The 27,638-nt window shown below is 41.9% G+C and overlaps 3 protein-coding genes across 4 annotated transcripts in view; 2 read left to right on the top strand and 1 right to left on the bottom strand.

Annotated features, from left to right (window-relative positions):
- FGGY (FGGY carbohydrate kinase domain containing) overlaps nucleotides 1–27,627 on the bottom strand; it is a 325,223-nt gene extending 297,596 nt beyond the window's left edge. The window contains exon 1 of one of the 2 annotated variants that reach the window (XM_061353407.1): nucleotides 27,589–27,627. The gene's annotated coding sequence lies outside the window, so the exon portion shown is untranslated. Of the gene's footprint in view, nucleotides 1–15,098; nucleotides 15,121–27,588 lie in introns of those variants that run through there. The other variant, XM_061353412.1, reaches the window with a different exon arrangement.
- Nucleotides 151–1,469, top strand: JUN (Jun proto-oncogene, AP-1 transcription factor subunit). Its single transcript, XM_061353425.1, has one exon. It carries the CDS (start codon nucleotides 470–472, stop codon nucleotides 1,412–1,414), a length of 945 nt encoding a protein of 314 aa, XP_061209409.1. The 5' UTR covers nucleotides 151–469; the 3' UTR covers nucleotides 1,415–1,469.
- LOC133212223 (CARD- and ANK-domain containing inflammasome adapter protein-like) lies at nucleotides 21,162–26,704 on the top strand. The gene has a single exon (XM_061353354.1). The coding sequence runs from the start codon at nucleotides 22,564–22,566 to the stop codon at nucleotides 24,823–24,825; it is 2,262 nt and encodes a 753-aa protein (XP_061209338.1). The 5' UTR covers nucleotides 21,162–22,563; the 3' UTR covers nucleotides 24,826–26,704.
- Nucleotides 27,628–27,638: the final 11 nt, after the last annotated feature.

Genomic DNA, 27,638 nt, shown 5'->3' with positions numbered 1-27,638 from the left:
TTTAGCGGGCTCCCGGTCGCTGATAAGTGAAGGGCTCCACGCCGGGAGCGGGCTCAGAGCGCGGGGCGGGCAGGCGGGAGCGCGGCTGTGGCCGTTGGGTGCAGGCGAGCGGAGCGGAGCGGAGCGCGGCGGCACAGCGGAGCCGGGAGGGCGCGCAGGGAAGCGGACAAAGTTCTCGCGGCAACTTGTGGCAGCGCAGCAGCAGGAGTGGGAGCAGGCACCGCGCCGGAGCCCCGCGCCGCTCAGCCAGACCAGGCGGACTCTCAGCGCGGCGGCCGCAGGCACCGCGGGCTCGGCCCGCGCCGGGAGAGCTCTCCGCGCCCCGGCCTGAAGTAAGGCTCTGCTTTCCCCCGTTCCCGCTCCCTGCGCGGCCGGGAGGGTTTGGGGTGGCGGAGCGGGGCGCAAGCGGCGGCCGGGCGGCTTCTCGGCGCTGCCGCAGCTCCCGGCGCCACTCCGCGGACTCTGTTCTATGAGTGCAAAGATGGAGCCTACTTTCTACGAGGATGCCCTGAACGCCAGCTTCGTGCCGCCGGAGAGCGGCGGGTATGGATATAATAACGCCAAAGTGCTGAAGCAGAACATGACGCTGAACCTGTCCGACCCATCCAGCAACCTGAAGCCGCACCTGAGAAACAAGAACGCCGACATCCTCACCTCCCCGGACGTGGGACTCTTGAAACTAGCCTCGCCTGAACTGGAGCGGCTCATTATCCAGTCCAGCAATGGGTTAATCACCACCACGCCGACCCCGACGCAGTTCCTCTGCCCCAAAAATGTCACCGACGAGCAAGAGGGGTTCGCGGAAGGCTTCGTGAGAGCGCTGGCGGAACTGCACAACCAGAACACTATGCCCAGCGTGACCTCCGCTGCTCAACCTGTGAACAGCGGCATGGCACCTGTGTCCTCCATGGCCGGCAACAGTAGTTTCAACACGAATTTGCACAGCGAGCCCCCGGTATACGCCAATCTCAGCAACTTCAACCCCAACACGCTCAACTCCGCACCTAATTACAACGCGAACAACATGGGCTACGCACCCCAGCATCACATAAACCCCCAGATGCCGGTGCAGCATCCCAGGCTGCAGGCTTTGAAAGAAGAGCCTCAGACTGTACCTGAAATGCCAGGGGAAACTCCTCCCCTGTCCCCTATTGACATGGAGTCACAGGAGAGAATCAAAGCCGAGAGAAAACGCATGAGAAACAGAATTGCAGCATCCAAATGCCGGAAAAGGAAGTTGGAAAGGATTGCCAGGTTGGAAGAAAAAGTGAAAACTTTGAAAGCCCAGAACTCAGAGCTGGCATCCACTGCCAACATGCTCAGAGAACAGGTTGCACAGCTTAAGCAGAAGGTCATGAACCATGTCAACAGCGGGTGCCAGCTAATGCTAACACAGCAGTTGCAGACGTTTTGAAGAGACTGTCTTAAAGGAGAACTGTGAGGTTGTGGTATAACTAAAACAAACAAAACTCAAACCCCACCAAAAGTGGCAGATGCGTAAAGCTGATGGCAAAAGCTGAAAGGCTGAGTCCTGCCTGTGCTCTGCAAAGCGCATGTGTGGAAAGACTGGTGAGCCTTCAGCTCAAGAGAGCGGCCAGCACCACGCCGAGAAGTGCTGTTCCTGCTCCGGTGAGATGTCAGATCTTCGTTTAACATTGACCAAGACCTGCATGGACCTAACATTCGATGATCATTCAGTATTAAAGGTTAAACTGCAATAGAAACTGTAGATTGCTTTATGTAGTATTCCTTAAGAAACAAAACAAAACCAAGTGGGAGGGAGGTTTGTGGGAGGCTGATAAACAACTCCAGAACTATTCTGCCTGCCTTGAGTCAATTGTGTATGTACAGATCCTTTTTTATTTTATTTTATGAAAGTTGATTAATGTCAATAAACTACTTCATGACTTTGTAAGTTATTTTTATGTTGTTTATTTGGGCACTGCCCAGTATTGTTTGTAAATAAGAGGCTTTTTTTTAGCACTCTGAGTTTACCATTTGTAATAAAGTATAATTTTTTAATGTTTCTGTTTCTGGAAAAAAAAACTAGAAGGTTCTATTATATTTAAGAAAAAATAAAAGAATTAAAATGCATTTCCCCCCTCACACTTTTTGTTTTGCTAGTACCTGAGTTGGGAAAATGCCCTTTGTGCTGAACTCTGAGGGCAGGGATTGTGTTCAGCTTGCTCTTGGAGAGTGGGTGAGGAGGAGAGGGAGTAGCTGAATCCTCATTGCTAAACTAAAGCAACTTTTTGGGTTGTCCTGAAGTAGCTCTTAGTTTAACCTGACCAGTTTGCCTGCTGTATTCTACTGGCCCAATTTAGATGGCTTGTAGTGGGGTAGACAGCCAGTGTATGAAGTTGCTCCATAACTGGGGCAACTGGCTACTTGATCTGACATGTTTTTCTTATTAATGCCCTCAAGAAGATCAGGCAAGTGGTTGTCTTAAACCCCAAAACAAAACATGTTTTAGGCTTCAAAAACAGCAATGTTCACCTTTGTTCCTGTGTTCCTTCCTAGGTATGAGGTGATCCTTGTTTGTCAGTATTTATAACAATGCTGCTGTCAACAGTAAAATAACTTTCTAACCCTTCCTCTCTCTTTAAATCCTTTTGGGTGTCACAGTTCTAAGCTTTTTAGAAATAGGAAAACAGCCTAGTGGGAAATAAAAGCAGCTTGCTGAGAAACAGCAACTCCTATTGCTTGTTTTCAGGCATTTGATGAAAAGACCAACTTTTCTGGTGCTTCCCATGTACTTTTAATAAAATAACCTAGGGTTTAGTACAATGACAATATAAATACCTATCTTAGAAACATGCTGCTTAACTCGTGGGGACACACACACACACAATTATTATACCAGGATTTTCAACACTGTGCCCAATTCTTGTAGTTTAATAAGCATGTATTTGCAGGGAGACCAGATGTTTTCCTGCTTGCTGCCTAGAGCCAAACAGCCAAGAGGAAATAGATGCTATCAAAAGACAGCCAGAAATATTAGAAATTCATCATTAGTGAATGGTAACTTAGAGCAGTGTTAAAAGTGTCTTTTCTCATTAAAATAGGAATAAGCAATAGTCTTATTAAAGCTCACTTCACAAGATAACGACTGGATACATATACAACTTTACTGTTATCAAAATGATACCCTGAAACTTGCGACTAACGTGGGTCAGGTCCTTACAGGAAGCATAGAAGTATCATTCCTCCAGCTTTTTTCTGTCCGTATTATATGCATTTTATCATGAGGGGTTGTTTTAGTGTTTAAAATGGGGTTATATGGTGATCTCCCTCCACACGAAAATCCAAGCGTCAAGGTAGGCACTGTTTAGATGGTGTTTGCTGCTGTCAGAGGAATACAACTGTAACAACACCAACCAAACAAAGGGTTACTAGGAGGATACTGTACTTTGCCAAGAGTACATTTTGCTGATGTCAGCAACCCGGAAGGTAAGTTGATTTTGACCATATGTAGGAATAGACAGCAGAGGGATAATACACAGCACTGCTGGGTGTGGTTTTACAGGGATTTAGCAAGTGCCAACTAGCAAAATAAGCAGGGCAAGGAGATTAATTACCTGCAAAGGTGCATGTTTAACTCTCAGCAGTGCTGGGTTAGGGACTCAATGTAACTAGCAAGCATTCTGCTTCATCACCTCATTACATACTAAATAAATACATTAGAGAAAATCCTATGTTAATTAAACACAGCTGAGTGACAGTCTGCTCCACCCTCTCCTAATACGCACACAGGGACACTTAGCATTGCAGTTTTGTGTCTTCTCTTTCGAGTACGACATTCTGTAGCTAAAGGGTTACTGAGTAATAGCACTGCTCCTTAGGCGGGCATCACCTGGCAGGTTGGTTTCTGTGCCATGAGTTACCTGACCTGGTCCAGCTCAGGTGCTGGTGTCCACCACCATCAAGCAAGGTGGGCTTTAGTGCCAGTTACACAGTTTCAGAAAGAGACGAGGAGCGATTTAGATGAATCTTTGGTCCGCATCTCATCTGAGCATCAGGCTTGAGACAGGGCAAAGTAAGTTAATATTCCCTCTCCTCCATCTGTTTTGTAAACAGTGTAGTGAGCTATGAGCCTGTTGCTATCTGGTTTACTTCAGCACAGATTACAGTTCAGCACTCTCAGTATATCACTAAGTCACTCAGTGATCGATACACACAAACTGTAATGAGAGATGCGCCCGCATTTGTATGTGGTGAAATGCAAAGTTTTAACACTTACTTAACTGCTTAGATTAAAATGCCTAATGCGCTATGTGCCTCGCTTCTATGAGGAATAGCCAGTTGTCTTTGAGATTCAGAGAGAAACTCTCTTTTTGTTGCCCCAGCTGTACTCACAAGGGAATATTTTGCAAATAACAGCATTGTGAACATGTATTTTGTTTGGCTGTGAGTGTTGTCAACGGATTCAGGAAGTGAAGTCAGAAAAAGGCAGGGTTTCAAACAGGGCAGGCTCCACAGAAATGCCTAGCACAGAGCCTCTAATCAGAACAACATGTTTGGGACACAGGAATATTAATTAGAATTTGGGTCTCTACTAAACCCAGCAAAACCCTCGTGCTTGTATCCCATGAAGAGAAGTGAGTTATAAGGAGGGTTGACCATGATTACTCACTGCATGCTTTTAAATCCTGAGTACTTGTCATTACAGAAATAACAGTCACAATATCTAACTTATCCTACGGCAGGAAAGAGTTATATACCAGCCAGTTCCAATCTCAGAGCACAGGAGTAGTTACTAATAGAATCCTGATCCTCAACTGCCTACATCTCTGTAGGTCTAAGAAATACTGACCTCAAAACATGGCACTTTAAATACCAGCCTAAGGCAGCACATACCCATTTAACAATAAAATTTATCAACCAAAAGATGCCTTAGCTGTCTTTCCATTTTATAGGAAGCTGTCAGGAAATACAGACAATATCCCTCCAAACCTATGTGAAAAATGACTGACAGCTTTGTCCCATGCGAAAGCCTAAGAAATCCATTACAGTGATTACTTTCTGAGAAAGTAAATAGGTCTTTCAGTGAAGTACATTGCTGCATACCCATTAATGACCTTATCCCCCCAACTGTGCAGGAAGCAAGGAATCTGACAGGCACCCTGGTTACTGTGCAGCAGGCTTACATCATTTATCTAGTGTCACACAACACATATGGACACTGCACAGTGGAGCCAGAACCAGTGGCAAAACTGGAAGTTACAGAGCTGGATCAGCACAGTGTTTTGCCCAAGTGCATCACCCTGAGCAGGGCTCTGGGGTTATGAGCTGGGCAGCATCACTGAGGTCTGTGGGGGCAGATGGACCAACTCAGGCTGGGACAAGCTTGGGCATCAGTTGAATACACCACAGAATGAGGTATACCATGTCCATGAGAAGCACAAGGCAGAACTGCAAAGAAAAGAACACTTATCTTTAATATCAAGCCTAGTTCTTTCTCTGTTCTCCATCTCCCTACTCCTATGCCCAAGACTTGGGTATAACAACATAGAGTTACCCACATCAAGAAACTAAAACCAGTTCAGGCAAAGTTTGCTGTGTAGGAAAGAAAAAGCTGTAAACATCATAAGTGAATACAAAATATTGCTAACAGGCAGGTGGACAGCAAGGAAGTAATATTTGAAATTACCATATACACAAACCCATGATGAGACAGAATATCCCTTAGTAACATGTAGGGATGCAGCTTAGGGATGGGGGAAGTAAGGTAGTATTAGTCTCATAACTACAGAAAAGGAAAATTCCAGATGTGGGTGGTTTGCTTTTTGAGGAGGCAGATCTTCCAGAGCAATGCTTCATCTTTAGAATTACACATGCTGCCACCACCAGTGTCTGCACCCAAGGGCTGGTAGCAGTCTTGATTCTACACATACACGTTATTGTTGACAAGAATCATGGAATCACTGAATGGTTTAGGTTGGAAGAAACCTTAAAGCTCATCCAGTTCCAATCCCTGCCATGGGCAGGGACACCTTCCACTAGAGCAGCTTGCTCCAAGCCCCTGTGTCCAACACTACCAGGGATGGGGCAGCCACAGCTTCTCTGGGCACCCTGTGCCAGTGCCTCAGCACCCTCACAGGGAGGAACTTCTGCCTTATATCTAACCTGAGCTTCCCCTGAAGTTTAAAGCCATCACCCCATGTCCTGTCACTACAGTACAATATAACCTCTGAACAGAGAACAGTGCTGCTGACAAAGAAAACTTGTAGAAACTCATCATATAATTTACTGTGAAAGCCTCTGACTACTTCAACACTTTTAAGAGTGGTTTTGCACAGCAGGACCCTCTTTTCCAATTTTGCACATTATTCTTTGCAATCCCTTTTTGTTAAAGAACAATGGAACTACAAGAATCAAATTAGACCTTCACCACAGTTCCTTCTGTCCTTGAATATTCTGACATTTGAGAAACACAGTTACAATGGGAAGGTTATGACTGATCTGATTAATCCAGATCTCTATAAAACACCCAGAAACTAACTCTGTAGACAAAAGTGAAGAAAAAGCTGTTATTTCTTTTCCTCAGTCTCACAATTAGTTTGTGTTTTGAGCTTTGTATTCTCCAAGCAATCCTTAGCTTGACTCCTCAAGCAAAAGGACCAGCAAGTTGCTAGAAATTCGCCTGAGCTGTGAACTTTGTTCCTTAGTCTCTTAAATGGAAAGCAATCCCTGTGAAACCTGGCAGCAAACTAACACTGAAGATGTGGGAAACAGAATACAATTCCAGCAGATGGAGCTCAAAAGCAAACAGTCCTGGAACAAGCTGCACAGATGCCTGCAACATGAGCCTTTGCTCAGTGTAGTTGTCAGGAAAGCCTCCACATGAAACCCACCACCATGCAAACATACAGAGAAGATTCATTTTAAGAGCTTCCCTGAATTATTACAATAATCACTGCACGTAGGGAGATCCTACATCATTTTAATCATAGAATAATCATAGTTATTTCAGAGGACACAAAGGGCTCAAACCCAAGCATCCATGGCTATTTTCCTAAGTTTTCACCCATGATGAGGGCAGATCTTTTAGGTGACTGCTGTTATCAAGCTATGAACACAGGCATGGTGCAGGCAGAATCCAGGGAATGTTGCTATTCACTCACAAAGCCATTTACAGCACTCACATTGAAAAGAGAGAACTGAAGAAGTTTTGAATCTCCACTGAGTGGATTACTGGCAGGTTTAAAAGCACAGCCTAGCACTCCCTAGTACACATGTAAGTGATGAACAAATTTTTGTATGCGAAGTTTTACTCTACTGCATCATATACATGTTGTACACTCTTTTCCCCCTATACAAACACTAAGGTATTCCCAAACATTAACTGTACAAAACTCTTTACATGAAGGCACTAACAGACTTACTATGAACCCTCTAGTGGTATTTCAGGGCCCCAGTCAAGATTTGCTCTTTATTGTGCTAAATAATCACTAAGTGTCTGACTCAAAATACCTGAAGGGTGGAAAAAGAACCCAGTTTCCTCAAGGCAAAATTCATCTCTAGTTTTCTTGTTTGGCTTTGCTATCATACAGTTTGTCCATTCTCCTGCTTCCTGACTGAGCCAGATAAAGTCTTTCTAATATATATTCTAACTAGTTAACAAAGTGCTTTTATACACAAAATGACATTAAAACTGTGTAAAGCTATACAGTAAGCATAGCTGACTTCAGCACTGACATTACAAGAGTTGACAGTTTGATTACTGACCAAAGCTAACCCTTGCCAAGTTAACAGCAAAGTTTATTCCTCACTTCTGCACTTCCCAACCCAGCTCAGTTTAGTATATTTAGGGAAGAGCCCCTAACAAAGCTCCACAACTACTGTCAGCTTTTGCTTCCGTGTAATTTTGTGAAAGGAACAATAAAGTTGATCAATTTGAGTGTTTCTCAAAATACTGATTGACAGTTACCAAAAGCAGGACATGTCCTGCAGATGCTGGGGATGCCAGATTTGGAAATCAGGCTACTGGTAAGTATTGGAAAGAAAACACGGTTAAAAATCATTGTACCTAGTATGTTGGGAAAGAAGGATGTCAGAATTCCCAGAGTAGAAAGAAAGAAAATTAGCAAGAGCAGAGCATTTTGTCCCAGAGACTTTTTTTCTTATCAGGAATTTGCTTAGTCTCAGACTGAACTTTTGTGTTTATAAGAAAGCTACACAGCTCCTGCTGTTTAAAAGCAATTGTTTCAAACTGGTACACAAGTGTGCACAGCTTTACTTCTTCAGCACAACTTGGGGCCTTGCTGTATGACCTTGGACAGCTTCAGCTGTGGTGTTTTAAGAAGCTGCCAGTAAAGCAGTTCAGACTTAAATGCCAGGTTGGGAGCTGCAGTAGCTAAACAGTTGGCCAGTACTGCACCAAGGGCCGGTGCTGCCAGGCAAGCACTGACAGATCCACCTCCTGGCCTGAGGGAGCTCAGCTTTGATGTGTGTAAGCAGAGTTTGTACATGGGTGCCAGGCTGAGCAGCCACCTTTTCCCCTCCTCCTCTGCCTCTTCCACTCCCTCATTTGTGCTGGTAGTGCTGTTTGGAATATTGCAGGATATTTATTTTGATGTGCATTACTTCCCTTATTCTGTAACCACACAGCTCTACAAACACCTGAAATGACAGGGGGCAATAGGAGAGCTGGAACATAAATGCAGGTACAAGCAGTAGGGATGCGGCATCTTCTGAAAGAAATGCTCACCAGCAATCTTCAAATTACCACAGATTGAGTCAGAACTCTTAAATTCATTCTTCTCACTTTAAATTACAGTACAAAAATGCCCAGGCAGATTTTGCACCAGTTTTACCAACTTCATTTGAATTCACACTTTGGGTTAAACAAGCTCAACTTCCCATATGGACAAACCTATAAACTGTGGTTTGACTTTCACAGGGAACATTTTTCATGCCCCCATTAACTTGAAGGAGAACTGTGAGTCCTTATACACCTTATTATGAAACTGTTTTTGTTAGATGACTAACTTTATGCATATATATTTGAAATTATTTAAGAGGGCAGCGAGGTTATTATTCAAAGCCTTCAAAATGGAATTTCTTGCACATGTTCCTGATATTGGCTTCCATGTTCTGTTTTGAATTTACTTAAAAAACACACTACCACACCCAAAAATTAGTTTCAAGCTATTTCCTTGCCCCCCTCTGCTCACTGTGTTATCATTCTTAGTGCAGAAATCACTTCTATGTTTTCCACTGGACAGGAAATGCCAGACTGGCAACAAGAGAGAGGCTTGGGTTTAACTTAATGTTAATTGCTGATGCTTCCATGTGTCAATGGGTTGAATGTGGCAACTCAGTTACCAAAATGCTCTCACACTTACTATCTATAATATCGATTTGCTGCTAGCAAAGCCAGTTATACATTCTAAAGGTAACAATGACAAAATACAGTAACAAAGGCAACAAAGTCTTGAGGGTAGGGTAGGAAAGATCTGACAAAGTTACTCCTTTTCTGTTAGAAACAGCTCAATTCCCAAATCTGTTGCAAATTAGGAACACCAGCAACTCAGTTGAAGACTAGTGCCACTGATATTCTGTAGCCCTTCTAGTGGTATTTAGTTACAAGTGTTTTGACACATCCAGCACCCCATCTAACAAGGGAAAGCTGATGTGATCCGTTTGGGAACACACGGCCCATCACAGCACAGAAGCCAGGCTCATCACTCTATGAAGCAGGCTCCTAACCTCAGCCTTTCCCTGCCTCTTGAGGAGGGTCTACATTCTATGGTGGCACTGGAGATTTAAGGGTATTAAGAAGTAAAACTCCTTGTCTGGTACAACTGTATAGAAATGGGAACAAGCCAGACCTAGCACTTAGCACACAAAAATCAAACCAGGTTCCTTTGTGTTTCTGGGGTTCAGCTGATACCACATCAGACAATGGCACAATAAGCAACAAATTTGAGTTCAGATTCCACCTATAGTTTTACATGAGGAGGTACCCATAGTCCCACACATGATTTTCCATCACTGGTGATTGTGTGAAGCACAGGGGAGATTTACAGCACAGAAATACTGAACTCCTTTTTCAGGTCTTGGCTTAAAAAACAAAACAAAAAGCCCCAAATCCAAAAAAAAAAAACCCCACAACCTCCCCCCAAAACAACTATGTCTTGGCCTAAATCCTCCCTCTGGTTTGGATCTTCAGAATAATAATGACTTCATAGACATCTACACTCCAATTTAAATGACCCTGTGATTCCGTGAATTAAAAAAGAGTTGTTTTATAAGTATAGGTTAAAAACAAACAGACACTCAACATGTAGCCAAGTAAAAATGACAGCTTTGGCCTATACAACCAAAAATGATTATTCAGAATGATGTAGCTCCAAAAATATATGACAGGCTCTTGAAATTCAGGAGAAGAGCCAGAATAAGAACAGAGCTCTCAAAAACTGAGACTTTTTAAGGGCTTTCTATTCCTTTTGTTGTCATCCATCAGTATTTGCATATTCTAAAGCCTCTCACCTACAAAAAATGATATATTTAAATGTATTTTGATTCACTTCAACTATATTTAAACACTGCTGTATTTTGAGCTAAACCTGGAGTACTATGATTCACCACATCACTAAAACCCTTTGATTCTTTCAGTTCATTTGCCTAATATATGTTTGCCATGCCTAACATCACAAGCCCCAATCTAACCTTGATTTTAGCTATTATTTGATATTTGATGCTCTGAGATCCTTTCCTTAGCTCTGAAATCTTAATCTAAGCCAGCTGTTCCACAAGATCTCAACATGTGTGGGATTTTCCTACTAAATAAAAATGATAACTAGGATTTATTTTTTTATTTTATTTTTTAAGAGATACAATGTCCGTTAGGAAGTGGCCCTTTTTAAATAAAGGCAAAGAAACTGCCAAAGTTGGTTCACCCATGTGATGTGAAAATGATTCTGTGCATCATGGCTGTGTTCGTCAATGCCTTGACCATGTTACAGTTTGAATTACAAAGTTGTGTTGGCTTTTTCAGTTTTCCATTTTTTACTGAGCTGTGCAGTTTGTTTGATGCAAATAATTAACATGAATATTGATGTATTTGCCCTCTCAGCATCACAGTCTGAGTCTGTTCTTTAAGGTAGTAATGTGCTGCTGACACTGAAGTTCATGTCCACTTAATCCTCCTCTGAGTGCAGTGGTAGCCCCACTGCCATTCACAGGTTACTTCCACAGTGCCTAAGGTGCACATGAATTATGCTCTGTGGTAATCTCCTGTTTTGCATCCTTTTGTCCAAAACAGTGTCTCAGGAACAGAAAACGAGTTCAAACTGATGCACCTAACTTACAATTTGACCTCCCCCAACTGCTTGTTATGTTTCATGGCCACCTTTGATGTGGCAGCTGCAGGAGAGGATGGGGGACAGGTCTTTTAACATCCCCTCCATGAGGTCCCATGTCCTGTACCAGTCTACTAGGGATTGGCTGAGCAATAAAATTGCTCAATAAAATATTTTAGCACCAAACATTTTTAAATATTTATAGTATATATAGTGTTTAATGTAATATATTATGAGCATTAAACATATATATGCAACTATAAAGAAGTTCTACATCCTGCTATTAGAAGCACTTGGTTCCCTTATACCCAATAATCTAACCAAATTCAGATTTGTTTTCTTCTGAATAGTTTATATTGGTATTCATGGACATTTACACTCCAATTTAAATGACCCTGTGATTCTACGAGTTAAAAAAGAGTTGCTTTGCAAGTATAGGTTGAAAACAGACACTCAACATGTAGCCAAGTGAAAATGATCACTTTGGCCTACACAACCAAAAAAAATGATTATTTAGAATGAATATATATACACATACACATATGTATTTACAGAATGCTATGGGTATAACACAGAAAGCTTTAGCATTGAAACAGGTTTTCAATACTATTTTGTTCACAAGAAAATGAGAAAGAAGCTTTGGAAAAGAGAAAAGCAGTGTCATACCAAGTAAAGGGTTAAAAATCTATGCAGGGTTTCGGAGTAACAGAATGTTTTCCTGCAAACTCCTTCTATGGCGTGATCCAGGGGAAGGTCCAACTGAAGTGCTGGATGTTCACACAGGATTTCCTATGACTAATGCTGTCAGCATTCAAAACTTTAATTGAAAATGTGGGTGTTCTACACAGATAGGAAATTTACCATTTCATATTTCTTATTTGAAAATGAATGGAAATTACTCTGATTTTCAGATTCATTTGCTCTACATGGAATGATGGCATAAAATAAGGAAGTCACTAAGTGGCATATGCTGGGATTGCCTGCCAAGCTTTTACACAAGTCTTTTCTATCTGGATGGGATTCACAGGAAGCTTGTACAGGAAAGCACTTTCCTTCCTTATTTTTGAAAAGCTTTGTTGCATGGAAATTATGCCAGTGAATAAAAGAGGGGAAGGGGGAACAAACTACCATTCTGGTGGGTTTGGTGCCAAGCCATGCAAAACTGAAAGTCACATCTAGAGAGCATTAGTGCAACCTGTTGTAAAATAAACGAACACAAAGCAAGCCTACAGAGCACAGATGATGTTTAATAGCTTTAAAAGATTCAGAAAGAAAGTAATATAGATACCAAACCAAGACTGTACCGAAAGCACAAATCTGAGATGGAATCTGCCACAGTTAACACTAAATTTGCCAGTATTTCCAGCAGGGATGCCATGGCCATATACACTCTCTAGTAGGTTTGTTCTGAATTTCACTGTAAGCTCTGGCTGTGTCAGATACCTTTTAAGTAGTGATATTTTATGGAATTAAACATGAAGTTACTAATAGCACTTGGGCTGTCACAACAATATCCCTTCTTTCACTGCTTAATGTCACGTTGATCCCATTTTCATGGTACTATTTTAACTGCTAGTTGAATCTAAGCTTTCTTGATACCTTGTGACATGAGGGAAAAATAAGGTTGATTCTTGAGTTCATCTCCTCACTTACTGTAGCTAATTCATGGTACAAGTACTTGCTAAAAATCCCTATTCTTTCCTTAATCTGGGTCTTCTAAAATCCTTGGCAGCCACATTACTGTTCTGTGTACTATGATGCTATACATATTGAGCCAAAGAATTTGCTTCACTGGGAAGTGTAACAGCAGAAAATCTACCTACAGGTAGACTACCACAGGTCTAGATGCCTCTTCAACATCTACCATCACCTGGCAGGAGTCCTACAAGTCTCAGAGAACACAGTTGAACCCCAAGCATCCTGTAAACACAGAACTGCTACTATTTAGGCAATGGGAGGGGGGAAACCAACCCGAAATAAAGCTTAAAAGCTTTCTCAAATAGGGAATGCTTCTACTGCACAGTAAAGGAGACTGAAGTTGTAAACAAGTGGGTCAATGATAGAAGAATAATGGTGGAAGAGGAGACTCAGAAAGGCAGAAGCGGGTAATCAAAGGATAGAGAGGAAAGTAGTACAGAGGACAATGGAAGACATCAAAAACATTAGTGACTGAAGAGATTTTGTAAAGACTGTTGATGCAATTCTCTCCAGCTGGACATCAGAACAAACATTCAGAGTATGAAAGCTATTATTATGATGCAGGTATAATGAGTCAAGCTTGTGCTTTGTCCACAACATAGCTACAGCACAGGTACCAACCACATGTGTTCATGTGCTGTGAGAAAAAGCATTACTAGAGGAAAGAAAATCCATGCTCGTGTGTTTTCTTTGCTCCTGTGACCAAAGCAGGTTTGGGGTTTTTGAAAAAGCCTCTTTATTCAGCAAACATTTGCCTGCTCACAATGTACAATACAGGAGTAAGGAATAAAAGAGTTGTAGGAATGGGAATAGAGAAGTCTGAAATGAAAACTCCAGTTCAGATGAGACTGCACATGATTTGCAAAGTGATGGAAACTGAGGGGGCAGCTAGGTCATGCCTTTCCCCTGCTGCATGAATCACTCTTTGAATGGAAATTTGAGTAGGAAGACATAATGGCTTGGGAACAAAGAGAGCTGCTGGAATATCGCAGGTGCAGCTGAGCAGAGAAGGATGTTTTGGGATATGCCAAGGAAAGCAAACACCATGAATCTGGAGGAGTTGTCAGGACTTTGTGATTTAGGGAGCTATCCAAATCAACAAGGCTATTTCTCACGGAGTCAAACAGACAGGGGTAGAGCTGAGGTATTGATTCAATGCCCCAATTCACCAGTTCCTTAATGTTAAAGTAGAATTCAGAATTCAGACAAAGACAGGAGATGCCAATGTCCTACTGATGTTTCTGGGAGTCACACTCTACTGAGGCACCTCTCTGTAGTGAGATATATAATTATATACATTACTGAATTAGAACTAATGTGAGGTGCAGGAATCCAGATCCTGACATGCAAGAAGACACAGACATTCCAGGAAAACCAAAAGAGTCAGTCAAAGCCATAGGATTCAAACAGAAAACAGGGAAAACTGTTGGAATCAGAAAGAGGAGATAACATGAAAACATCAAGTCTATAAGCCTCAGAAATCCCTCTAGTAATGAGAAATACTACAAAACTGAACAAAAGGTATTCACCAAATGGTAGAATTGTGAACACTAATAAGAAAGAAATAATTACATCCCAATGATTTTCTATCATTGCTATTCCAGGACAGTTAAATTTCATTTTGATGTACACCAAATATGGATTCAATGCAACTAAAAATCCAAGATGATTTTAACTAGTTGATCAGGATGGAGTACAACTGAATGCTAAGAATGCTAATCAGGAAAGAAAGAAGATGCACTGGTGATAGATAACTGAATAGTAAGATAAGTAGAATTTAAATCACAGTTACATTTTAGCCATTTGACATGAAATAACCAAAATCAACTTACTTCTCCTCTAAACACAACTTTCTAGACAAAGAAAGAGTAATGAAGCTAAGCTAAACCAGCACTGACGGAGTCTTTCTTAACCCTGAGTTGCCTTGCTTTTCCACACTGTAGGGACCAATGCTATTGAAAATGTGAGAGGCAAAGAATTAACATAGGAATTACAGTCACTCGAGGGCACAAAGAAACTTGCACAGATCTTATTTAAATGCTGCTAATTATTATCAGTAAAACTATGGCAGTAACAAAACCATAAAGGACTCACAGTGCAACAGCCACCTCCCCAGGCTCAAAGAGAAGGAAATGCAGAAAACAGCTTCAAGGTGAACGGAGAAATAAGAAACAAAGCTAGGCTATTAAGAAGGGGGGGAACTTATGGAGCCCTGAATTGACAGCTGTGGAGAAGGCAGCAGATGCAGGAAATCTCTGATGTATTACATGAAGTTTATCAGGAAGACTCAGCCAGGCTCAACTGTTTCAAAAGAGAGATATAGAAGAGATTCAGAGCAACCCTGCAGAGAAGGACTTGGGGGTGCTGGTCGATGAGAAAATGAACATGAGCTGGCAGTGTGCGCTTGCAGCCCAGAAAGCAACTGTATCCTGGGCTGCATCAAAAGGAGTGTGACCAGCAGGTCGAAGGAGGTGATCCTGCCCCTCTACTCTGCTCTTGTGAGTACTGTGTGCAGTTCTGGTGTCCTCAACATAAAAAGGACATGGAACTGTTGGAACAAGTCCAGAGAAGGGCCACGAGGATGATCAGGGGACTGAAGCATATCCCATATGAAGATCGGCTGAGAAAGCTGGGGCTGTTCAGCCTGGAGAAGGCTGCATGGAGACCTCATAGCAGCCTTCCAGTATCTGAAGGGGGCCTATAGGGATGCTGGGGAGGGACTCTTCATTAGGGGCTGTAGTACTAGGACAAGGGGTAATGGGTTAAAACTTAAACAGGGGAAGTTTAGATTGGATATAAGGAGGAAATTCTTTCCTGTTAGGGTGGTGAGGCACTGGAATAGGTTGCCCAGGGAGGCTGTGAATGCTCCATCCCTGGCAGTGTTCAAGACTAGGTTGGATGAAGCCTTGGGTGACATGGTTTAGTGTGAGGTGTCCCTGCCCATGGCAAGGGGGTTGGAACTTGACGATCTTAAGGTCCTTTCCAACCCTAACTATTCTATGATTCTTTGATTCTATCATTGCCCTTTAATAGGTTTAAAGAAGGAATTAACTGAGCCCCTATTTACTACTTTCTGCTCTCCTTCTTGCAGGACTACAGTGTCTTTTTGCTTTTTGCTGCTGCTACTGGTGGTAATAAAAGCTAAGCTTCCTATTGCTAAGGCAGAACTCTTGCTGCATTTTTTACAGAGTAATTATAACACAATTTTTCTTACCAGAATAAAGAAATATTGAGATCGCTTTCCACACTGAGCTGAAGTAAGTTTTACCTTTCTTCAAGTTCAGGAAAAAAACAGCTGTAGAGCTAAATAAATGGATTTACTCTGACATAATAAATACAATTTATATATGTTTTACTGTAAATGGATTCCTCAGAGAGGGCAAAATTTCAAAGTGTGTGTGTGGAGACTTCATTAGGAAGACATTGTTTGGGCAAATGTCTGTACTATGTCTGATGCTTGACATCTAACTGTAATAACTTCATAAATAACAGCAATTAAAACTGCTTTATGAGGTGGCAAAACATGATTTCCTTTCAAAGTCATATTAGTCTCTAGTCATATCTACAGCATTTTACAATCAAGAAGAACAAAATCCTGCTCATGTAGCTGTGTACATTCAGAATGGCTTTTCACAAACTACATCTACAGGGCAATCTGGCCAAAAGGTTCTGTGGGACATGCAGAGGCAGCATCATATTCACCTTCTGGGAGCAATGCTGCCTGTAATGTTAGTAGAGGGGGTGTAAGGAGGGTCTTGGTCTTCAACAGTTAAAGAACTTCAATACAGTATTTCCTTCTGTAAGATGCACTGACACAGTGCATGTTCCCGACTCAAAACCACAAGAGCTGGTTTGGAAAAGAAATCTGCCCATTTTGGAGAAAACCTTTGGCCCTCTCCAAAACTCCGTTTGGTTTTGCTATTCCTTGAAGCTGCCTCAGCATTTAGTAATTTAATACTTTTACAAACACTTACATTTGTGCTAATGATATAAGGGTTAGCATTTTTCCATAACTGCTTTCTATTAGCATTGGTCTGAAAGGACACATTCAACCCTATAACATTTTAAGATAAAAATCATGATACTAATAAAACTTTAAGCCAATGAATTGGAAAATGGTATCTCATTAATAAAATCAGTACTAGTGACCAGGTTTAATCAATAGATTAAATAGAGAAATTAGTTGTCAAATTTAAATTAAGCTTGTGACAATAAAACTTCTGCAGAATAAATATATGTAGAAACAAATAACTAATAATACTCATCACTTAAACACAAAAGAAAATGTACTATTTCTTACTTTGCATTATGAAAATTGTAGTAGCTAAATATATCACCATTGACATTTGTTCTGCTTGTTTCAAACCAACTTCTGTTTTCTTTATTATGTTCTGAATCATGACCATTGACTTGCCTTGGCTCTGTGAAGCTAAATTAGAAAGCTTTTTTTCCTTCTATCTCCAGTATGTAGCTTCCCAAAAAACTCCCTGGCAAGTAACTGCATTAAGAACTGTGGAAAAATACTTAAATATCATGATTCAAAACCTGAATGGCAAAAATATGGTTTCTGAAATGTACAAATATATGTACGGTAAGCTGCAAAACAATCCTCATCCTAACTTTTGGCTGAGTTATGGTTGTTAAGCCACATTCCTACACTTGGATCCAGACAAACAGCTTGCTCTACTCTATCAGCATTTACACCATCGAGGCGCTTTGCAGATGTGGATCATCCACTTACAGTTACCTCAGGTTGGGAATGTCATAAAAGTATACACTAATCTTTGGAAAGAAGAACATTTTGCATCGTACAGGTGCAGCACTTAACAAGGTCGTCATTTTTTGTTTATACTTGAGGAAATAGCACTACAGTGTGGGGATAACATTGTGACTTTGTTTGGAAATAGAATAAAATACCTGGATTATTATATCAGCTGTTGCATTATTACTTAGTATTTTGAAGGCATCCATGAAAAGGATACAAAACAGGGAAGCTGTGCCTTCTGTGAGGCAGCTCTCTCAAGGATAGGACCTGTCAGAGGACTCTGAAGGGGTGGTTGTGCCCTGCCAATGCCTACGGTGCAGACTGGAAAATATGGGAGCCTGGAGTGCAAGTCTAGATTCAAAACATGAGACTGGATAGATCAGCTTTCCACTCCCTCCAGCAGGCCCCTGCTCAGCCGCTGATGATGATACACATGTTCTGTATGTGCCAGTCCCGCTCAAAGGAGAGCATCACTCTAGGGAACACCTCACATTTAAATACCAGCCAGGGCAGAGACTTCTCAGCACCAGGAAGGCCCCAAGTCTGTCTCTACATCCATATGACTAACACAAACAAGATCACTCAGTGCCAAAGCTCCCCTTTGACTTTCCTGATTTACTGCTGTTCATCCTTAAGCAAAACTAGGCACTACATTTTGTCTCTCTTGCAGACATTCTGACTAGTCAGCTTCTCTCCCAGTGCTATAATCAGTCAAGTGCACTCTAATCATTATTGTGAACTCTCCTATCACTCCTATTTCTCAATCTAGTTATATCTAAATATAGTTCAACCTCAGCCAGCTAGGCCATGCTTAGATTTCTGGTTATCCAAAACAAAGCTTTATTCAGGAGCCATGTTTATTAATAAAAATATATTTCTCTATCCCTCATGATGTTTAGATAATGATGTTGGCTTTATTATCTCTTACAGACTGGTTATTCTACAGTGAGATATGTTCCCAATAAGCACTTGGCATTACTGCAAACAATCGTCATAAATGAAATTACACACTGGGAAACATAAAAATATCACGGTGAGTGAAACTGTGTTATTAATGTTTGACTTTCCATCAATTTGATCGAGAAAATGCCCTAGAGAATACAAGGAGTTACTGGAAGTCATTCAGTTGCATTACATGCCGTTTCAGCAGAAGACGGTAATAACAGGCTCAGTGGGAAAGCCTCGGTGGAGAAATGGTGACCTCTACAGGTTCTTCACTCCGGCGGCCACACCACCTCCCGTGTCCATCTAACAGCCTGCAAGGTGTAGTTTGGGTTGCTTTCATCTTGGAGAAATTAAACTAGAGAAAATTAAATGTATATTCGATGATGACCTAGCAACATAAAATAAGCTAGAAAACACGGGCACGTGTTAATTTAAGACATAAATGTTCATCTTTGAGAAGTCAGAAAACAGTACTTCAAAGGACAAAAACTTCAAAGCACTCTGTAACTTCAAAGCACTGCACCAATATTAATAAACACTTAGGACATGTCTGTGAGGTAGAAAATATTTCCTTTTTTAATGCTTGTGTAAACAGGGCACAGGGATTAAGTGATTTGCCCAAGGACACAAGTTAGTAGCACAACTGAGATTGCATATCAGAAATAACTGGCTCAAGCCTCCCAGCTATAGCCAAGTTAAAACAGTTCCCTATAAGGGCACTTACTTGGCAGAGGCCAAAATAGAGATATTTCCCATCAACAGCATCACCTGCCCTTTTAGAGTTCTGCTCTAAACTCTACCATGTTGTTTCCAGCTGCACTAGTATCAATCAGAACTTTTTACTACATTCTTCCCAAGTAAAACATAAAATCTCTTCAATGCACATCACCTGATCTATAGCCCTGTGATATATACCCTTAAGGCAGAGCACAAAGATACTTAAGTGCTATCTGCCAAAGAAGACAGAAGCAAACACCTTAATTTTCTTTGCAAAATAACCTAACAGGGAACAGTCCTTGGGCACGTGCAGCCAGAAGAAATAGAAGTGCTTAGCAAGGAAAAGAAAAAAATCACCTTATGCCCCTCAGGCAACAAATATATATAAAGGATAATGATAAATGTAAAAGATTTGCCTTTTCCTCTCTCCAACTTACTTCTTTTCTTAGATCTTTAGCAATATTAAATTTTGCCACTCTTTTTAATGAAGAGCTTTTTGACAATCTCACAAGTTTGTCTCATGCACTTAATTAAAGGAGAAGAGATGTGGAACCTTAATATTTCTCCCTTCTCTAAAACATTTATGTCAAACGAATAAGAGATAATATGTTAAAAAAAGATATAAACAAAAAACATGCTTCAAAACCCCAATTCTCAATCTCTTTGTGAAGTCATTGTTGGAACAAAGGCTCAATTCTAAAAGTAGCTAAATACTAATTAAAAAATAAGAGCTTTTCAAGCACAACTTCTAAAACTGAATCTATACCACAAGGTTCCAAAATTTCCTTGTCAAATGTGATTCCTGTTTTAAGACAAATTATCCTCATTAGTCACATTCTTATCATGAAGAACTTGTTTAAAAAAAATGCATTATTCTATTTTGAACACTGATTTGCATCTATTAACAACTGATGTGCTGCATATTATTTTCCCCAAATGAAGTCCCCCAGTGACTCTGAGAGAGATGCTGCCTGGATACATTGATCAAATGTTCCTCCTCAAGGCCAGTTAGGAGTACTGCACCCTTCTTTTGTACTGTTTGCCAGTAAAACTTCTGTATCCAGAGCACCATAAAACTACTGCCGTGCTGTTAGTCTCAAAAAGAATATCACAATCTCTGGTTTAGAAGTTTTCAGGAGTTCCAAACATCCTGGTGCTGTCCGTATTAATGATACAGCTCAGAACTAATGTAACATTTCCCATTGCCAGAACTTAAAACTTTGCTGTGAAGGTAATTATAGAATTATAGAGTGGTTTGGGTTGGAAGGGACCTTAAGATCATTCAGTTCCAACCCCCTGCCATGGACAGGTATATCTCGCAATACACCTTGCTGTTCAAGGCTCTGTCCAGCCGGGCCTTGAACACTGCCAGGGATGGAGCGTTTACCACTCCTTTGGGCAACCTGTTCCAGTGCCTCACCACCCTCACAGTAAAGAACTTCTTCCTTCAATCTAACCTGAACTTCCCTGCTGAAGATTAAACCCATTACCCCTTGTCTTTTCACTAGAGTCCCTGATGAAGATCAAGTATTGCTATGTCTATTTTGCATGGGAACAATAACAATAATGACGTAAGGATCCCATTTCAGCAACCTTTAACTGAGGCCTATTAATTTACCCAAGACATGGATAGATCTTCAGTACTTTAAGTCAAATCTTCAGATTGAATAACTTGCGGATCACAGACTGAGTCATTCACAGATTTGGGAACACAATTTAGGCCTCCTGACTCCCTACAATAAAGCCAGGTTTTCCATGTTAGGCGCTACTAATCATTACCTAAATGACAAAGGTTTTGCTATTCTTGGTGTAGTGCCCTTCTTTGCATTTCAGAGGAATTATTGGGCTCTTACACTGACTGTCAAACTTGCTGACTTGGTAACTGGCTGCTTTTCAAAATATATATTAAAAATCTCACCTTTCACAGCTATTTCTTCAATAAATCTTTATATGTATATATATAATAAGCTTTGTGATTTTACTTATAAAACTAAAGTCAACAGAAAACAAATTAAAACTCTTATCAGTCACATTGTATGTACTATTAAAGAAAATCCCATCAAAGGCAGCAGGACCCAGCAGAAAGAGTGCTGAGCTAAGAAACACATGGCAACATTTCCCATTTGCTTAAACAAGGTCAAGCTTTCAGCTTCTCAGCTCATTTTACTTCTAGCTCTCACAGAACTCTCTAATCTCTATTTCTGTCTCAGCTGCTTTCAAATGTGTAGGTGATTATTATTTCCTTCTCTCCATAAGGAATTTTAACACCAATAAGTTAAATTAATTACAGCCAGATTCAAAGGCCCTACACCCGTACTGAAGACTATACATATTCACAGTTTTGAAGCTCTATTTAATTATACTTTAAATGTTGCATACTGAATCACATGCCTTGATCCACCTCATGGAAAAGAATTAAGTTCCAGACAGACTCCAGATTACAGCAGGAATGACAATCTAAATAGCCTTTAAGTTAAATATACCTCATAGACTGAACATGTAACTCATATTAGAAAGGCTGGATCCCTTTTTATAGCTAGCTGCTCGTACAGTTCATTTTTATCTAAGTCTTCATCTTTTTATTTCATTACATTATAGCTGGCAGTGTGTACTCTTTCATTGAAGATCATACAAGGTATGTAATCACGGCAACAGTAACTATGCTGTGCATTTTCCTTTGTCATGTTTAACAGACTGGTCATTTAAGCACCTACAAAACACAGCTTGGCCAGAGGAGTGAGGAACTCGATAAAAAAATATCTGCTATTCAAATACCAGAGTCACAAAAACATCTTTTTTTCCTCCCTAATTATTTCATTAAAAAATTTGGAAGAAATCTTCCACGTGGAATATCTTTGCATATCACAGATTTTTGTTTTGTTATTGAACTTTACTTGTTGCTAAGGAAGACCAGAGAAGATCAAAGGACTTCTAGCAACTAGCAAAGCAAAGGTGAGGGAGTTTTGATTTCTTTCTCATTCTTTAAAGATTTATCACTGAAGTACAACGGTTGTTGGTTCATAGTTGTATGAAAAGAATGTGTGAAGTGATGTGAGCCTGCTTTGCTATTTCCTATCTGACTTCAAATATCAAACAATAGCTTTAATTCACTTTTTGTTTAGCAATGTGATCATGCATTCAACAAGCTTATTCACAAATCCATATGCAATTGAAGTCCTAAAGACTAAAAAAGAAGAGCTCGTAGAAGGCATAACCCACCCAGACCATCTTCTGAAGTGGCTGATAGACAATGGTGTTTTTACCCCAGAGAAAAAGGTGGTCATGAGTTTCTACAGGACACGAACAGAAAAGAACTCTCGAGTTTTAGACCTACTGATGTCTCATGGTGAACGAGCCTGTAGGCTCTTTTTTTATCCATGTTTAAAGCAAGTGGAGCCAAAACTTTACAGCAAGATAAGAAAATACGTCAGTGAAGTAAATGAAAGCATTGGAGATGCCAGAAGACAATTAGTGGGATATTTACTTGAAAAAGACAAGGTTTGGTTTGAAAGTAGCAATGAATGGCACCAGGGAAAAAAAGACAGTCTTAGAAAAAAAAGGAAAGAATGGACTATTAGGAAAAAAGGAAAAAAACTTCAACTGTCAAGGACAGCAAAACGTAGAAAAGATCACACTGATGCTGTCATCTTTGATGCAGTCACTAAGGGCGATCTTTCCGAGTTAGAGAAGACATTGAAAGACAACGATATTAACGTGCTAAACTCCTCAAGTGAAACACTTTTGCATGTTGCAGCTGCTAATGGACATGCAACTGTAACGGAATATTTGATCAGCAAAGGTGCAAAGGTAGATGTGAAAGACAAGAATGGAAGAACACCACTGCACAGGGCTGCTGAGAAAGGCCATGGTGATGCAGTGAAAGTGCTGCTCCAATCTGGTGCTTATCTGTACAGTTTGGATATGAAAGGCAAGACACCACTTCATTTGGCTGCACAGAATAACCACAGTCACATAGTGAAGATACTCGTGGAAGAAGAGGCAAGAAGCTACAGGAACCAGCACAACTTTTTGCACATGGCAGCTCTTAAAGACGAAAGCAGTCTGGCAAAAATACTTTTGAAGGCTGGCGCCCCCGTTGATGGGAAGGACGAAAAGGGACAGCCTCCTCTTAGTCATGCTGTGTCTCACGGGTCTGAAAGCACTGCAAAAGTACTGCTAGAAGCAGGAGCCAGTGTTGATTCCAACATAGCTGAAAGAGCCTTCAACAGCAATCACCCATCCATCTTCAAAATACTACTAGAATATTCCAAAGATTTTCCATCTGAAGTAATGGAATCAGCTCTTTTTAGAGCTGTGCAGAAAAACCTGCCCGGTATTATAGCTGGTTTAATTGACAAGGGTACAGATATAGATGCTCTCAATGACATGAGGTACACTCCTTTACTCTTGGCGTGTGAAACAGGCAAAGCTGAAGCTGCAGAAGTTCTAATCACAAAGGGAGCGAACTTTGGAATGAGGACTCCTGCTTCAGACACAGCTTTGCACTTGGCAGTTCAAGCTGGGGCTGCTTCTACTGCACATCTGCTTCTGCACAAGGGGATGGAAACTAACCTGAGGAACCAAGCCCATGAAACCCCACTCCATGTTGCTGCCCTTCATAATAGAGGTGCATTAGTTGGACTTCTAGTTAATGCTGGGGCCCAAATTAATGCTGCCACTAAAGAGTTTGTTACTCCCCTGCATATTGCAAGTCAAAGAGGTAACAGTGATGCTGCCCAGCAGCTCTTGCACCACAAAGCCCATGTTAGTGTTAAGGATAAGCAGTTAAAATCTCCTTTACATTTTGCTGCTGAAAGGGGAGACAGAACAATGGTAGAGATGCTTCTGAATGCTAAAGCTGATCCCAATGCACAAGACAAAGAGAAGAAGACTCCCCTGCACAGTGCAGCTGTAAGAGGACATCTCGACATTGTGGAAGTTCTGTTAGCTGGAAAAGCAAGACTTGGAGTTAAGGACATGGATGGATGCACTCCAATGCACTATGCAGCCATCAGGGGAAACACAGAGATTGTAAAAATTCTTCTGGCATCAGGGAAAAACAAAAATATTGATGATAGAAACATTTGGAGAAAGACTGCACTGCATATTGCAGCAGAGCACGGGCACAGTGACCTGATCAATGTGTTGCTGAGCCACGGAGCAGCCATTAATGCCTCAGACAGCAGCAGGGACACGGCACTGCACTCTGCATGCAAGGCTGGTCACTTGAACGCTGTGAGTGCCCTCCTAAACTGGTCACAAGGACAAAGAGCAAATTTACTGGCTGCTAACACTCTTCAAAAGACCCCACTGCAAGTAGCAGAGTTTAATGTAACAGAAAACCAGGCTCAAATTGTAACACTTTTGAAGAAGAAAATGTTAATAACAAAATGAAGACGTAAAGCTAAACTGTCTAAAGTTAAATGCAGAATTCTCTCGTAATGTAGTTTGGCTAGTCCTGCTGCCCAGTATGATTTTAACTATGCTAGGGCAGGCAGAATTAAGTTAGCAACCAAAGGTGGCCATGGAGAACAAGGTATCTTATTAGACACTGTTAAACTTCAAAGTATTGCTTAGCCTTTTGCTTCTCTCACAAATCTCCTACTTGGAATCTATTTAAAAAGCACCACTTTTAAACAGAATGTGTATGACCTCTTCCAGTAAAAATCGAGACTTGAAAAAACAAGATAGAAAATAACTGTTCCTGTACCTGTCATGAACAGTTTGTATTAGTTAAGTGCTGTTTCATAAAATCACTCTTTTAAAAAGGCATGTCTATTATGAATAAGGGGATATCAGTATCTTCAAGGACACTGAGATAGAAACGTTGGAGTAGATGAACCCAGTTTTGTTTAACTTTGGCAGTCCTAACTGCAGAGTGTTGCCAAGAGAGATTGATTTGCCCTCCCTTCCACCCCAGCCCTGCTCTAGGTTGTATGTGTGATCTGATCCAACTTACTCCACAGCCGTACCTGAACACAGGGAGAAGCAGGATAACAAAGAGAAGAGCAGCACTGGCTCTCCTGAGGGTAATGTGATATGAGCTTGGTCTAGGCTGATTATAGCACTGCTCTCTGAGCTAACCAGAGATCAGAAGGCAACTATTGCAAATTGCACTATTGTGGGGTTGCTGTACTCCAGATTTACTAGATACTTTCCCCACACTAATAAATCATAGAGTCACAGAATGGTTTGGGTTGGAAGGGACCTTAAAGCTCACCCAGTTCCAACCTCCCAGCCATGGGCAGGGACACCTTCCACTAGAGCAGCTTGCTCAAAGCCCCTGTGTCCAACCTGGCCTTGAACACTGCCAGGGATGGGGCAGCCACAGCTTCTCTGGGCACCCTGTGCCAGTGCCTCAGCACCCTCACAGGGAAAAAATTCTTCCGAATACCTAATCTAAATCTTCCCTCTGGCAGGTTAAAGCCATTCCCCTTGTCCTGTCACTACAGGCCCTTGTCAAAAGCCCCTGTCCAGATTTCCTGCAGGACCCTATAAATCCTACCAAGAGCCTTGGTATAAACCAACCAGAGAAGTGTGTGTTCCAAAACTTTGCTAACACAGTGATGCTGTCCTTAGGATGCTGGTATGTGCTACATTGACATTCAGTATTGCAATGGACCCTCTTTAGACGCTTTTATATTACACCCTTCAACATGGCACTGACAGCTCCAGGGACTCTAACAATCATTTTTCTTTCTATCTTTCATGATACCATTTATCTAGATTTTGCATTTTTATGTACAGATAATTAAACCAATCGTATTTGCTGTTTACTACGTTTACTTTCAAATCAATCCCAGCACAATGATGAAATGTTGAGAATAAAAAGGTTGCAGTGGAGTTTATTGGTTCAAAACATTTGTACTGCCATTTCTTAAAACAGACACGCTTTCTCCAGGCAGCACAAGGTTCTCTGAGGTAATTCTCTGTATAATGATACTCAAGCCTCATGATTCTTCACACTTCTCACCAGTGTATGACTGGAAGCCAAATTACCACAAAGAGACAAATACTTCTTGCGACACAAACACTGATTTAAGAATATATGAGAGTGAAACTGGAATTTTTAGAGCCATATAACAACACTTTAACTTGACCAACACAACACCACTGCTTAAAAGACATCACCGCATGTTTGGCAGCACGCAGGCAGAGCCCAACAACCACAGCATCTGCAGCAGGAGGTACCCAGCGGCACCAGTCAGCAGTGTCCCTCTTCAGCCATCACTCCACACTTCCACGGCCCGGTTCTCCCCGGGCCATTCATAAACCACCAGTCCCTCAGCACTCTTTCAACTACAGCCGAGGGAAGGCAAATCACCAGAGGGCTTTTCATCCACCTGCAACCCTCACAGAGCGCTCCCACCCCACAGCGAGAGGGGCAGATGAGGGTGGGGGGCACTGGGGCATGCGGCCTGGGCAGGCTCCAGCCGCCTCCCGCACTGCACTTCACAGTACAGAATCAACGGGGTTGGAAAAGACCTCTAAGATCATCAAGTTCTCGCGTTAACCAGGCACTGCCAAGGCCACCAGTAACCCATGTCACTGAGGGCCTCGTCTACACAGTTTGTGAACACTCCCAGGGACGGTGACTCCAGCACTGCCCTGGGCCGCCTGTTGCAATGCCTGAGCACTCTCTTGGTGAAGGAATTGTTCCTAATTTCCAGTCTAAACCTGCCCTGGTGCAGCTTGAGGCCGTTTGCTCTTGTCCTATCACTTGTTCCTTGGAAGAAGAGATCGACCCCACCTCACCCCAACAGCCAGTTGGAGAGAGCAATAAGGTCCCCCTGAGCCTTCTTTTCTCCGGACTAACCCCCCTCCAGGTCCCTCAGCCGTTCCCCATCACACTTCTGCTCCAGATCCTTCACCAGCGTCGCTGCCCTTTTCTGTACCCGCTCCAGCACCTCAAAGTCCCTCTTGTAGTGAGCGGCCCAGAGCCGAACACAGGATTCAATGAGCGGCCTCACCACAGTGCCCAGTGCAGGGAAGCAATCACTTCCCTGGCCCTGCTGCCACACTGCTGCTGGCACAGGACAGACCCCCACCCCGCTCCCCCATCCCTACCTCACGTTCACCCCTTCTCCCTCCGCCCGTCCCCCGGACGCGGCCCCTCACGCCCGTCCCGCCTCAGCCGCCCCCGCGCGCCCCGCCTACCGCAGCGCCATGTCCCCGCCTCCGCCCCGGCGGCTCCACTGAGGTAACCC

The sequence above is a fragment of the Neopsephotus bourkii genome, unplaced genomic scaffold, assembly GCF_033783945.1.
Source record: "Neopsephotus bourkii isolate Nb327-2 ecotype Australia unplaced genomic scaffold, CSIRO-AGI_Nbou_v1 NB_673, whole genome shotgun sequence".
Lineage (NCBI taxonomy): Eukaryota > Metazoa > Chordata > Aves > Psittaciformes > Psittacidae > Neopsephotus > Neopsephotus bourkii.
The sequence above is the reverse complement of the archived record's forward strand: the minus strand, read 5'-3'. Positions and strand labels throughout refer to the sequence as shown.

What these genes read in the sequence shown, in the direction of transcription:
- JUN (XM_061353425.1), top strand. Translation starts at nt 470, where the DNA reads ATGAGTGCAAAGATGGAGCCTACTTTCTACGAGGATGCCCTGAACGCC.
- LOC133212223 (XM_061353354.1), top strand. Translation starts at nt 22,564, where the DNA reads ATGCATTCAACAAGCTTATTCACAAATCCATATGCAATTGAAGTCCTA.